The sequence below is a fragment of the Plectropomus leopardus genome, chromosome 6, assembly GCF_008729295.1.
Source record: "Plectropomus leopardus isolate mb chromosome 6, YSFRI_Pleo_2.0, whole genome shotgun sequence".
Lineage (NCBI taxonomy): Eukaryota > Metazoa > Chordata > Actinopteri > Perciformes > Serranidae > Plectropomus > Plectropomus leopardus.
Genome location: NC_056468.1, coordinates 6,571,685 through 6,585,811, shown reverse-complemented (window position 1 = coordinate 6,585,811; position 14,127 = coordinate 6,571,685). Strand labels below are relative to the sequence as shown.

Below are 14,127 nucleotides of genomic sequence, written 5' to 3'. Positions count from 1 at the left end.
GTATGCTAGCAAACAACAGAGGAGTGAGGCAGAGCCCTTTAGATACAGCCTACGACACACAAAAAAACCTCAAAAATATATTATTTCGTACTTCTATCCCTTATATGTTTAGTTAACTAGTAATTGTGAGTACAGCCGTGGTGTCTGTCGATAAGCTCCCCTCGCTGTATGAGCAGCAGCTAACAGACTAGTTAGCACTATTAGCCTGATAGCGAAACTTGCAGTTGGGCAGCTGGTTTCTGCTGGTTAGCATCGATGAGGAAACTTAACCTCGCTTCCATGAAGTAAACAACACCGACTAGCTTGTCTGGAGTTAGCTAGCTGGCCGCTTGTCTAAGAAAGACTACAACAGAATGACAGGTGAGTGACAAGACATCATGTTAAGATCTTCATAAATATTAAACTGGCGATGTTAGGTGGTAGTGTCAGTGTTAAAGAGTGGTTAACATTAATACCTCGGGTTTTCTCAGAGGATGCTGTGTTGCTGAATGTTCCCGTCATTCGGCAGCTGTATCACTGGGACTGTGGCTTAGCCTGCTCCAGGATGGTGCTCAAGTAAGTGCTCAGCTAAGTTCATCACCATAAGGGACTGTTCGTTATTTATGAGGGGAAGGGCATGTCGAATAATTTTTGAAGCACTTTGGAGGAATTTGTGTTTTTTCATTGTGGCTTGGGGTGGGACATACAACTTTTAAGTGGCTGCATTGACCGACTGACATTGCGTGAACAATAAAAGTCACTTCCAGGTGGGAAACAGGTTAATGTTTTGAATTGCCGAGATAAATAAACTGGCAAATTTGATTATTTTTGTTGTCATTTTCAGTTGTAACTTCTAACATTTAAAGATGGAGTTAAACATGATGGTCCGATCTTACTGACATTTCTATTGTGATTGTTGTGAACTGTGTCAGTTTGCTAACATTTTTGATACACCAAATCTATAGACACAGAAGCTAAGCAATGTACTTCTGTGGATGGGGCCATAGCAAAACTTTATCACAAAAAAAAAATCAACATCAGTTTAAGTGTACTGTATTTGAGTATTTGCTCCGCTTTACCTCTCACAATAGCTGATATAAGCAGCGGTACATTAGCAATTCTAATTCTACTAATCAATTAAAGCAGAGTTTACTGAGCGCAGTTTTTATGTACATGATGGGGCAGCTTTCTACTCACAGGATATTGTGAATTTATTTTACCAGCAAGTTTTAAAGAAAGCATGCCTTTCATGTTGTTTAAAGGAAACATGCCCACAGGTTTGGAAGTTATATTTTCTTTAAAAACTGACAAAACCACACCATTCATCATAGCCAGAAATTGTGAAAACAGTAATTATCGTTGCATTTCACATTTCGATGGTTCATCATGTGTGATATACACATTTAATCGCTTTATTCTGTATGTCTCATTTAAAATTTTGCTAAAATAAACTGTTTACATGAACTGGCGTGAAAAACAAAGGCTTTTTTCAACTTCAGGATTTTGTCTTCAATTCTTCATTATCGAACATCATAGTGCAAGTGTCTAAAATATAACGACTAAATTATGATGGCGGGAGGTGCATGCATTTTCCACAAGTCACTCAGGGAGGCTCAAGGAAAAATATTTGTAGCTCCGGGTAAAGTCATAATGAAATTATAAACAGCCACTCTCCTGCTACGTTAAATAGAGACAGATCCTAACTGTTTGCATGATGTACTCTGCCACATGTGTTCTGTATAACTAAGGTTGTCGTCATCATTAAACGGCTGATAAATGATTAAGATGATAAATTGTTCTGCATGTATAGACTGACCTGGGAGCACTACAGTCAAAACACAGGGACTGAAGGTGTCTGACTGTCCACTCTTTAAGGTACCTCCATCCGGTCAGTGATGAGGAGTTTCAGAGAGCATGCTGGGAGCTCAAGCTGACAGAAAGTGTGTGGACTATCGACCTGGCCTACCTCATGTGCCATCTAGGAATCAAACACTGCTTCTGCACTCAGACTCTGGGTGTTGATAAGGGCTTTAGGAATCAGGTACCTCTCTGAGTCCACGTTTCCAGTGCTGCCCTAATCAATACAACTTCTGTGTGTCTAATAGTGTCTTTGTTGTTTTTTGGTTTGCAGTCCTTCTATAAGAAACATTTTGACACAGAAGAAGACAGAGTAAATGAGCTCTTCCTTAAAGCAGAGAGTAAAGGTGTGGTGGTGAAGAAAAGGTAAGTTTTTTGTTTAGTTATGCACTTAGACAAACCTGCTTTGCCTAAGGCAAAGTAAAACTATTTCTGACGTGTGTTTGTCTTCTCATAGCTCTGTAACGGTGCAGGAAATCCAGTCTCACCTGGAGCAGGGTCACGTGGCCATAGTGCTGGTCAACGCCGTGGTCTTGACATGTGAACTCTGCTCCTCGCCTGTCAAATACTGCTGCTTCCTGCCGGTGGGCCAGAAGTGTTTCTGCAGGAAGCCGGAGTACCAGGGTCACTTTGTGGTGGTGTGTGGCTTCAATAGGACCACTGGCTGCGTGTTCTACAACAACCCTGCGTATTCTGACCGTGAGTCAGCTCATACCTCTGAAACACAAGCAGGAAGGGGCATAACTGTTTTTTGTTTGCTTCTTTTTGTAAAAAATAATAACACTTAGGTAAGAGTTTGACTTTTGGAATGTTAGGACAAAACGTTAATAAGAAGTGGTTACTGGGCTCTGACAACTTGTCTAAGCAATTAATCAACAAAATTAGATCAAAGAAAATGTTTATTTGCAGCCTTAGACTAAGGTCCTGTCTACACATATACAGGTGTCCTTAAAAAACTGATACTTTCTCCCCTTCTCTAAAAAAAATATTCTGTCCACACAGCCTACATATTACAATAGATATATCTGCCTACACTACAGCGCAAAAGCCACTCAAAACACTGGCCAGTGTTAGCTGTTTCCCACTGTCTCCTCTCTTCCCAAAGGTATCAAAGTGTACAGGCTATCGTTACTTTTTTCAAAATATGGACCGGAAATGTCATCACTGTTTAATCCTCGGATATAAAGACATAGGAACTCACTCAAAGATTTGGATGATGCTATGGACATGTCAGTTTTCCTTTCACTCCTCATTGATAATCCCACTCTGAAAATGATCCCACCATCTGCTGATTCGACAGGGCCTGATATAAAAACGGTCATTTCTGTAAGACTTTAAACTGCAGACAAAATAACATGGGGTGCAGTAGATGTCCATGAAGTAGTGCATCAATACTTAGTTCTTTGACCAAACAGTGCCAGCAAAATGTAAACACATAATAGTCTGCCATTGTTGCTGTTGTTGTCTCTGGTGCATGCTCATTGCACAAAGCAACAGGCATGCAAGACTTTAGGAGATTACATCATAATTTTCTACAAGCTCCATTTTACTTGTCCACACAGATACACAGTATTTAGTTATGAAACATTTGCACCTCAGAAGACATTTAAAAAACGTTTTTATTTTAATTAACTAAACTCTGCTTGCATGTGGATGAGACCAAAACGTTGGAAAAAATATTAGTTTTCAAAAATATCTACATGTGTAGACAGGGTTTGAAGCATATTTAAATCCATGTTATTTATAAGCTTTAAGTTAATGGTGTTGTCGACTCTTTAGTCGGTGACTACAAAATATTATTTCTGCATTCAAAACCATCAGCAACAGTTTGAGGAATATAAAACTAAAGATCATTTTGAAATGGTGCTGGGTGGAAAAAAAAGAAAAAGTGATTACAATTCATTCAAAAGAAACATGAATGTTAGCACCAAATTTCATGGTAATTTATCCAGTACATGTTGAGGCATTTTACTCACAACCCAAAAAGTGCCCTTATTGACTACATGCACACTAACATTGCAATATTATTCTGAGCATGACAATTTAATGAATATGATATGGGTCACAACAGCAACTCAACTGTGCTACAGACACATGCCCTAAAGAAAAGCCCATGTTACTGTCAGAATGAGGAACACACCTACTTTCAAATATTTAAAGACTTATATTATCAGATTTTTTTATATGTGGAAATCTCACATCACCAACCTTTATTTCAAGACGGTAATTGAAGAATTGAAAAAGGGAGGCTGCGTTCACGAAGTCCAACAAGTCACCAGCAGTTGAACACTTTGAAAAAAAATCCTATTTTGATGCAAAGAAGCTCTAGCTGTTCTACTTATCTATATTGTAACATAATAAGTGACATGTAAAGGGATATTAATCAGAGTATGCATGGCTGCATGTAAACATAAATATTAGTGGGATTTATTTTTATCTTTCTTTCACAAGCCATCATACTTTGAGCATGTAAATGTAGTCATTGTGACACTAGAGGAAACACAGAGATATTTCCACAAAAAAAAAAACTCAATTAGCTAATTCTTTAACTACTTTAATCCTAACTGCTGCTCTGCTTACAAAGTTTTGTGTTTGGAACTGACGTACGTGCGTGTGCGTGTGCGTGTGCGTGTGTGTGTGTGTGTTATTCAGGTGTGTGCTGTACCAGCGTCAGTAACTTTGAGGAGGCTCGGCGGAGCTATGGGACAGACGAGGATATTCTGTTGATCTTTAAGGAGAGTTGATGGACAGCGATGATGGGTTTGGATTTTGCTCTTTAGCTCATCATAGTAGTGACCTGATGCTGCTGGTCAACAGTTCTGGACTAGTGGCTCCTCCCGTTGTCACAGATCTCCTGGGCCGTCCTCTCCGGTGCTAATAAGGCCAACTGCTGACATGACCGCTGCAGATTCACCGCTCTGACTCCCTTATACTGTCAATGCCACTCAACCCCTGAAGAATTTACTGCTGGGAGTTTCAATAATCAAAATTAAGCTTTTTTAATCCACTTTCTTGAGATGTGCAGGTATTTCAAATGGATTTTATCATCTCTTTGTTGTATTTTAATGAGATTTGAACTATTGAAATCTCAAACTGTGGCTGAATTTTTTAGACTTGTGAAACTACAGCAGATGAAAAGTGGGAATTATGACATAGAATAGGAATAACCTGGAAATAGTGTGCACATAATTCAGGGCTGATGACATTTAGTATATCCAATTTACTGTTCCGTTTAGTGTTGAAGTCTTGAAAAGGCTCATCAGCAGCCACCAGCCTCACCTCCACTTGCCTTTTAAAAAACATCCTCCTGACTCACCTCTCTGTCACTTTTTATTCTGATGATTCTATCAACAGGGAATACAGGAAGTAGTTGTGTTTTGAGTGTCTCAGGTAATTAATTAATGCCCTAAGGTGTGACTTGTGCATCCAATGACAACTAGTTCAATGCAACAGCTCATGGTTTGTCTATGAAGCTGACTCTGCCTGCAGAACAACCCGGGACAGCGGATGATCTGAAACTCAGTTTGAGTCACTTCACCGGGAAAAAAAACAGCTTAACACTTGGTGTTTTGGTGTTGTGGCAACATGCTGGATACATTGCTTGGATGTTTTGATCATGTGGCAAAACAAAAGTGTAGTTTTGAATCATGTTCTCTGTTGAGCGTGACAAAGATTAGGTCATTTGCTCACTGTCACTCAGTTCTATTTTTTAATTTTGGTATTATGTTAAGTTTTTGCACTATACTTTTCAGACCAGACGATTATGTGTTATTTAAATTAAATTACCATGAAATTACTTTTCTGAATCTATGAAAAGTGATTTCTTCCTGGATGTGCTTTTTGGTAAGAATGGCACATTTTAAACCACAAACATTATTTTTTATTAAAACATAGAGCCGCATATATTATATGTTGTGATTAAAAAGGATTTGAACTTATGCTCTATATCTTTGTCATTTATTTCTGGTACATGACGATTAAATGTGGTACTTTCACATTAAACCTCTTTGTATATGCTGACATTTTGCCAAAGATTGAGGACACTGGTTACAAACTGGGGGGGCTGACCCCCTCTAGGGGTCGCTAAAGCTTCTCAGGGGGTCGCAAGGCCTTCATGATTTTAAAGTAATAATTAAAACATTTCGTTTAAATAAATGTCTTTTAAGTCACTATGTGTCTGATCACAAACTATTTAAACAGATGTGATTGAGTCTATGGTTCAATGATGAAAATATTGCATTATTTATATATTTGCATTTTTATGAAGTGGGTGTTAGCCATGGCATTTGTAGGAAAAAATGCTGTATTAATTTAAAGGAATTTTTCCCACCGGCATTACCAATTACTGGACATTTTATGAAAATAAATTCATCAATGACACTAAAAATCCGAAGAAGGCTGTAGCCAATTAAGTTATTGCTGATATCAACTGAAAATCTACTGCTGCGGCTTCACATTAAAAGCAACTAACTGGTAAAACAGTGTAGACTTTTATTTTGAAGCATTCACTGGAAATGCAATGTGTTTGTCGGTGATATTAGTACTATCGTGGTCACTTTCATGGAGCACCATACCCAGACAACTCATATGCTCTGAATTTTGGGTAGATCCCCTTTTGAACAAGATGAAGTTATTTCCAGAAACTCTTTCTCACTGAAAATTGAATTCATGAGCAATAAAACAAACCACTGTAAGACAGTCACCTGCTGCAGCCTTACCTGATCCGGTTTGAGCTGTAGCTTTCAGTGGCTAATGTTAGCAAAGAGAGATATTAATGTGGAGCTGATAAATCAGTTCACTGACTTTGTGCTACTTTTACAATACACTTTTAACATTTAGCATTAACCCATAGTTGGAACTTGTGGCTGCAGCTGTTCGGCTGCGTGGTCTCACTTTCAGAACTTTCAGCAGTTTCTGGAAACATTCAGGCTTGTGTCAAATCATCGACAATGAAATCAAATGAAGTTAATCACATATATAGAACACTAGTTTGACTCTGAATTTAGATTTCTGTGATAAATGTGTTGAAACCAACAACAGTGTGCAACCAATCTGACAGCCACAAATATAAACAGTCAAAAGAGAACTGAACTTGGCTTACTTCATACTTTAATCTACTAAAGTGGAATATCATCTACTCCTTCACTATGTTGGGTCTGAAGTCGGGTCTGACAGCTTTGGTAAGTTCCTCTGCATACTCTGAATACCGCCCAGTCATCTGCAAAGAAAGGCACAGTGAAGAGGTAGATTAACAATAGTCCACAATGGTGCTCACATCATTATGAAACTTCCAAAAACCTTTGCTTCTACATCCAATTAATCTTTCTCATAGTAGGTCAAAATGGGACATACAGGAACGCAGCCTAAATGCTGTGGTTACATTTACCTTAAAACTCCACTTGTCGCTGATTTGCCTGTTGAGGTTGAGATCCATTTCTACCACCAGCAGTCCGTCACGAGTCCTGGAGAGCCCCGGGGTGCGGCTGCCGTCAGGAGCAGCCACATAACTGGATCCATAGAAGTGTCCAAAATCATGATGAGCTGTAAAAGTCAGGAGAGCTGAAATAATTCAGCCTGCCAGGAACAGACATTTACTGTGCTGTATCCAGCACCAGTACATTGATAATTATGACTGCATCATTACAAATCTGCACATCTGTTGATTATTTCTGACTTTATGCACATTACAAATATTCTGTTTATTTTTAGCCTTTTAATTCATTCTTCAATTCATGCATTTCATTTTCACTGGACACATGGTTAAAGGGAGGATGTGTTACTGTGTGGAATATATCAGATAATCCTTAATTAAGCACACAAATGGAAATTTACAAGTAAAAGAAACTAATTGAAAATGATGTTAATTAATTCAATTTAACGAAATACATCTCTTACCTTTTTTCCCATCGCCGGATGTGAATTCACTTTTGAAATGTTCCTGTGTGAAATACAAGAATGCACATTAAGTCAAGTGTTTATTATGTTGAGAATGGGTTACTGTGTGTTTTATGTATGCATTGTATGTCTTTTTTATTTATTATTACTGCACTGATAAGGAGTTGCACTCCAAATTTCATTTTATCCCATACCGTCCCGACACGGTTGATTGCACATGTGAAACAGTGGTTTGCTATTGCTGCATTCCTGGCCTCTATCGACCACATGGGCTCACTGTAGACAAGAAAAAAAACATGTATAAATCAATAAACAACAACAACTTCAGTGCAGTATAAAACAATAGGTCTTTGTGGGGAATGAAGGGAACTACTACTAAACAATATTGACAATATTACGTATTGTGTATTCCTGCTGCAGCCTAATCACCAGAATAATTGTTGATGTAGGTTTCCTGACTGATAAGTTAAAAGGATAAGAAAGAGAGAAAAAACAAATAGTAAATTAAATTATTAAAAACATCATAAAATAAGCACCAAAATTGTTGAGCCAAAAAGTGTTAAGTCTGGGACAAGACCAGAACATGTATATGTAATCTGCATGATGGCTTTATAAATAAAATTGACTTTACATTAACGTTATGATGTCTTGCAGACGTTTCATTCTCAATACCTTACGATTAAATGTTATTCTACAACAAGATGACATTTGCATGAAACATTTGGAAGATGTGTTGCTTAACTAACACCACAACTTAAAACCAACAAAAAAATCATCTATCATCAATATTTTAAGTCAACTTGTTGTTTACAGCATTACACGTTGACCAGGGGGAGAAACATTTTGGCACATTTTTTGGACTTTATAGCGATGCCAAAAATAACACTTTTTCAACTGAATCCCTTACCTGAGCGCCCCGACAGTAGCTGAGGGGTTGAAGATGATCTCCGCTCCATTCATACTGTACATGAACCAGTTGAGAGGGTGATGGCGTCCGTAGCAGATATTCACAGCTATGTTCCCAAACTGTGTCTGGAACACTGAGTGGCCAGTGTTGCCCTCCATATAATATGTGGACTGAGTGTAAAACAAACAAACAAACAAACAAACAAAAAAGTGAACACAGCAGTTATTCTCTAATTTCATATAGGTGCACGTATGGAAATCACACACTAACCTCATTAAAGTCTCCAATCCTGGGAATGTGGTTCTTCCTGCTCTTTCCCAGCACATTCCCAGAGTTGGAGATCACCACCGCCGTGTTCCACAGAGTGCTGTGCAGCTCCTCTCGCTCCAGAATTGGAGAGACGACTACCATGTTGTATTTTTTGGCCAGCTGATGACAGAATCACAGTGTTATTAGGCTTCTGTGGTAAAGCATGTCATTGCACTGCAGCAGACCTCTGTAGTTTCACCTCCTGGCAGAAGCGTGTTGTGTTTCCTGCTTCAGCGGACTCTGCAAACTCCGTCCATGGGTCTTTCTCGCGGGTGCAGAAAGCAAAAGGCATGGCTGTGTGGACAGCAAAGGACAGGTTAGGCTCTTGTACTGGCTCTTATGTAACATGTAGCTGTGTCCCATGTAAGCACTCACTCCAGGTCTCCTGAAAGCAGACGATGTTTACGCCACACATGGCTGCCACTTCAACTATTTCGCCAACCCGGCTGTGCATGGCGTTGATCTGTGGAGGAGACGATCAGAGCGTTTACACCAGTGATTCAAGAAGAAATGCTGTCAACTGTACACCATCCTGTCTGTCTCTGTCCCACTGATATCGAGACAGCTCTGTTTAGTGACACAAGTCCTGACCTGGTCCAGGACAGGTGCATCAGTGGGCAGAATGATGCGGTGCTGAACGAGTCCCACACGGATCCTTCTGGGTGGCCGCAGTTGTTCCTGTGCAGCTTCAAACCTGTAACCCTTCAGCTCAAAGTCCCGCTCGGAGGCAGCGTCCACGGCACATGCAGGGAGGTCCAACTCCCTGTGACAGACAAGATTTTTTTCATGAGTGTTCACATAGGGGATACTTTCACTGAAATATTTTTTCAGGTATGTCACAGGTCAATGGTCAGTGAGCTAAACCTTTGCACCCCTGGTTCATGTGTATTCTTCTCAGACAGTCAAACCAGCGTCTGTCCAAAAGCCACAGAGCAGAGATCCTGAATGTTACAGTTTGTGACGTGCTTTTACAGCGTGTTTAAAATGGGACCCTGGGTCTGTGCCAGCTAGGCTGTTTAAACCATCCATCTATGATACCCTGCAATAACCTATTATAATAATAATAATAATATACAATAACCTCCAAACTATGACTTGCAAAATGTCACTCCAAGAGACACATACTGATAAGAGAGAAACTCAAAATGATCGCAAAGAAATGTTTATCTACATACATTATTTTCGATCAACATTAGCTGCAACAGAGCTGTCACTATTCTTCCTGGGGTCCAGTACATAACATACTGTGCAGAGCATGTACTGTACATAACATGTAACAATAATACGAAACATAATAAACGATAAAGAGATGCAAAACAACCACAAAGAAAGATAAAATGACTACAAGGAGATACAAAATTACCACAGGACTCAAAATGACTACAGAGACACAAAATGATTGCAAAAAACACAAAGCAACTACAAAGAAACTCAAAATGACCATAAAAAGACAAAAAAAAGGACTATGAAGGGATGCAATGCTCCTACAAAGAGACGCAAAAATGACCACAGAGACACAAAATAACTACAAAAACACAAAACTACATAGAGACTCAAATAAACACAAAATGAAAGAGACACAAGGCAACTAAAAGACACAGTATGACTACAAAGAGACACAAAGTGACCACAAAAACACAAAACTACAAAAGGACACACAATGACCACACAAGGGGGCAAAACAACCAACACAAAAAACGACTATAATTAAACTATAATTCTATGCATCTTGCTGCTTTGTAAGACAGGTGCGGGGGCCCTCTGCATGTCTGTGCCCAGGGGCCCATTGTCTCATTATCCTCGAGCGAAATGTATTTTCATTTACTGGTTGCAGATTTTCAGATGTGCTTTTTTACATTAGTGAGTGAACCAGGTTTTTTAGGGGTTTGAACTGTTGGTTGGACAAAGTATTTGACTTGCACTCTGAGATACTAGGAAGGATTTTTTTAAAAACTTTTTTTCACATTTTGTGACAAAATGTGAAATCAGTAAATCGAGACAACAATCTGATGTTTAACACATCAAAGTAAGTTTTAGTTGCAGCTCAATTTTCCTTTTTGCGTTTTCATTCTTTAGTACATTACTTTTCCTTGTGTATAACTGGAGGATGATACAAATAAATAATTAGCAGTCAGGACTAATAACTGTCTCTATGTGTGACCTGTGAGGCCCACGTGTTGACAGAGACAATGTGCATAAAGTTTGAAACATTTTGTTGACTAATTCTTTCTTTGCACAGGTTAAAGGTTGTGCGTTGAGCACTGCAGCTCTCACAAACACGACCAAAGTCCACTCAGCAGAAGAATAATTTACCAGGAGCTAAGTGAATTTAAAAAAAAAAAAAAAAGCACGGTAAAATACCAATATTCTCGAAACAGCTCACCTGGTGTCCTTCCCGAATAAGATGCGTTTGACCTCTGACAGCTCGGCCTCTGGCAGGTGAGACTCCAGAGATTTCTCCAGAGATTCAAACTCACACGCGGACATTTCTGCGGTTCCTGCGGGTCTGCGGCGTCACGGCGGCGTCACTGTGTGATGGAGAGGGGCCCAATGCACCTTTTACCTCTTACACTCGTTATATAATGCACAGAGTTTTCGCCAAGTGTGACGTAAACTCAGGATTTGGGATAGAGGAGCCTATACCATGACTGTCCAGCGGCTGGTAGGCAAAGATGGATCATTAATTAACCCTGTGTAATCCCCCCGCCCGGTTTCTGTGTGTGTCTGAGGTGCACGAGTGAAGTCAGTTCATATATAATCTTGTGCCCATATGGGGTGGGCACAAGATTGTAAAACGAAAAAAATTTAAACATAAAAATAAAAATGCAGAATTTGAAAACACGCCTTCCTTCAGCAGTTCTTCGCTTACCTTACCTAAGCCCCTCCCACCACACAACCACGTGGATATGCACGAGCTTATATAGCGACCCGGTGTTTCCTATACAACCATGGCCAAAAAATAAATTGCAAAAAATTACTAAGACAAAAAGAAGACCTTATGATACAAAAAAAGTTTAGGAAAAAAAAAGAGAATGACCTTATGTGTTTCTGTGACATGGTTTTTAAGATTCTAAAATTGATAAATATAGTTAGTAAACCCTCCCAGATGTTTTTGCGCGTCATTTACCTTTTACTGTTATCTTGCCGTTTGCATTTTCTATCATGTTTTGAAAAGATATTAAACCAATTTTCTCAGGTTTCAAAAGTTAAAAGGCGTCTTAACACAACACGTGAGTAGCTGTAAGCTTGATAGAAAATATCGCAGGTTTTGGGACATAAAATGAAAGCAGCGTTCTGATAATGTTATTAATAACTTTCAGAAAAGTGCAATAATTGAACTTCAAGATAAGGAGTCTGTAAACACACACGATGTTTAGGCCCAGGTGGTTATACTTACTGTAAAGATACAGAAATAATGCCCATTATTGCCCGTTTATTTGACTATTTAACAATTCTTTGAAAAAAAAAATCAAAGATTAGCCAAACATAGGCTACATTGTCTTGCCAAAATTTATACCATATGCATGAACACAGCCAAGATTATATTTTAAAAAATGAAGAATGGAAAGTGCGTAAAATGCGCCAAACAGAAACACTGCGCGCTGTCTCTCTCTGCTGGAGGCTTTGCAACCTAACAGCCAAATAGCATTCATCACTGCAACTGATAATTTAAAATCCAGCCTCCCAGCTGCTCTCCCTCCACACACTAAAGACTAAAATAAGTTAAAATGACTGTAAAGATGCATAGAAATTATTCAAAAGTGTACTTAGCTCGGTTGAGGGGACCGACCTCAGCGGACGGTTACAGGAACCAGCTGGTGTCGGCGCGGCTCTCGTGCACAGTCTGTGACACAGGGAGCCATGGCGGCTGCTGCACTCGGTATGACCCGGCCCTGACTATTTCCAGGAGGCCGCAGACCTCCCCTCCTCACACTGACACAGCTAACCCACTGTATTCGTCGCCAAAACGATGCTCTAACCGCTGACTCAGTTCTCTGTCCCTCTGTCTCCTCACCAGGTGTCTCCTCCGTCCATAATCACGCGCACCTGTTGTCCCCTCAGTCAATCGCTGCCCTGACGCTGATTCACGTCACGATATTTCACAGCAGCTGATTTAAAATCTTTGCGGTTGAGGCAGTTTGTTTTAAGGCCTTTGTGCAATTATGAGACTGAATCTATGAACAGAACCAACAAAAAGAGTCATAAGTGTCTTTTATTCAGAACATTCCGACATTCATCCTATTGAAGACAGTGTCAATACTATGACAGATTTTTTTTTTACTTTATTTTATTTTACAATCATTCTTATTAGCATAATATTAATGATAATACAAATTATTATTATTTTCATTATTCTTATTGCATTACTAAGACTAACACTGTACAAACATTTTTATTCTTTTTATTCTTTTGCATTTTAATAACACTTAATTCTATGACTTTTTTTTATACTATACTATCATTTTTTTCTGATTTTTATGACATACTATAACTACTATGACGTTTTTTTGTTTTTGCATTTATGGGCAGAAGTTTTCATCTCTACAAACTGAATTTGAATTTCAGAAGACTGAATTGGAATTACGTATTTTGAAATTGAATTAGGAAAAAATAATTTGAATCACATCATTTGAAACTGAATTTAAATAATAATAATTTGATATGCATATTTATATTTTTTATTTTTTACTTTTCACTTAAAAAACTGCATTGAAAAACTGAATCTGAATAGCATAATCTGAAACTGAACTCAAAACAGTATTCAGACCTCAAAGTTCAAAATCACTTATTTGTTCCAATTTTCATAATAAAAATACAATACTATACTGGGGCATTTTTTGGCTTTTATGATATTCTATACTATGAGGGTTTGTTATGGTGGTTTTTATAAGTCATAAAAAGTTGTTTTTTTCCCCCATTTTTATGACATCATGTGCTGTGACTTATTTTACTTTTTTTAAGACATACTACACTATGGCTTTCTTTGTGATTTCTGTGACATACTATACTATGACATTTCTGTTGTTGTTGTTTGTATAGACATAGACATACTATACCATGAGTTTTTACCTGATTTTTATGACATAACCATTTCTCATATACAACTTCAGTATATCTGATGCATTCAAGAGATTGTTTCCACAGATATCCTACAAAATATAGCTTGTCTATTAATGTGT

The 14,127-nt window shown here is 38.5% G+C and overlaps 2 protein-coding genes across 3 annotated transcripts; one reads left to right on the top strand and one right to left on the bottom strand.

The window, feature by feature from the left end:
- Window positions 1-4: 4 nt before the first annotated feature.
- gucd1 (guanylyl cyclase domain containing 1) lies at window positions 5-5,774 on the top strand. The gene is made up of 6 exons (XM_042488332.1): window positions 5-360; window positions 471-555; window positions 1,855-2,020; window positions 2,111-2,202; window positions 2,294-2,535; window positions 4,489-5,774. Exons 1-6 carry the CDS (start codon window positions 354-356, stop codon window positions 4,578-4,580), a joined length of 684 nt encoding a protein of 227 aa, XP_042344266.1. The 5' UTR covers window positions 5-353; the 3' UTR covers window positions 4,581-5,774.
- upb1 (ureidopropionase, beta) lies at window positions 2,538-12,993 on the bottom strand. 2 transcript variants are annotated; one of them, XM_042488331.1, is made up of 11 exons: window positions 11,331-12,460; window positions 9,539-9,710; window positions 9,323-9,410; window positions 9,147-9,241; window positions 8,909-9,067; window positions 8,639-8,808; window positions 7,926-8,007; window positions 7,732-7,774; window positions 7,223-7,377; window positions 6,938-7,054; window positions 2,538-2,553 (listed from the first exon to the last, which is right to left on the bottom strand). In XM_042488331.1, the coding sequence occupies exons 1-10, from the start codon at window positions 11,432-11,434 to the stop codon at window positions 6,971-6,973; spliced, it is 1,152 nt and encodes a 383-aa protein (XP_042344265.1). In that variant the 5' UTR covers window positions 11,435-12,460; the 3' UTR covers window positions 2,538-2,553; window positions 6,938-6,970. The 2 variants fall into 2 exon arrangements, with proteins under 2 accessions (XP_042344265.1, XP_042344264.1); XM_042488330.1 differs by lacking the exon at window positions 2,538-2,553 and adding an exon at window positions 12,738-12,993 and having other exon boundaries at window positions 6,425-7,054; window positions 11,331-11,475.
- Window positions 12,994-14,127: the final 1,134 nt, after the last annotated feature.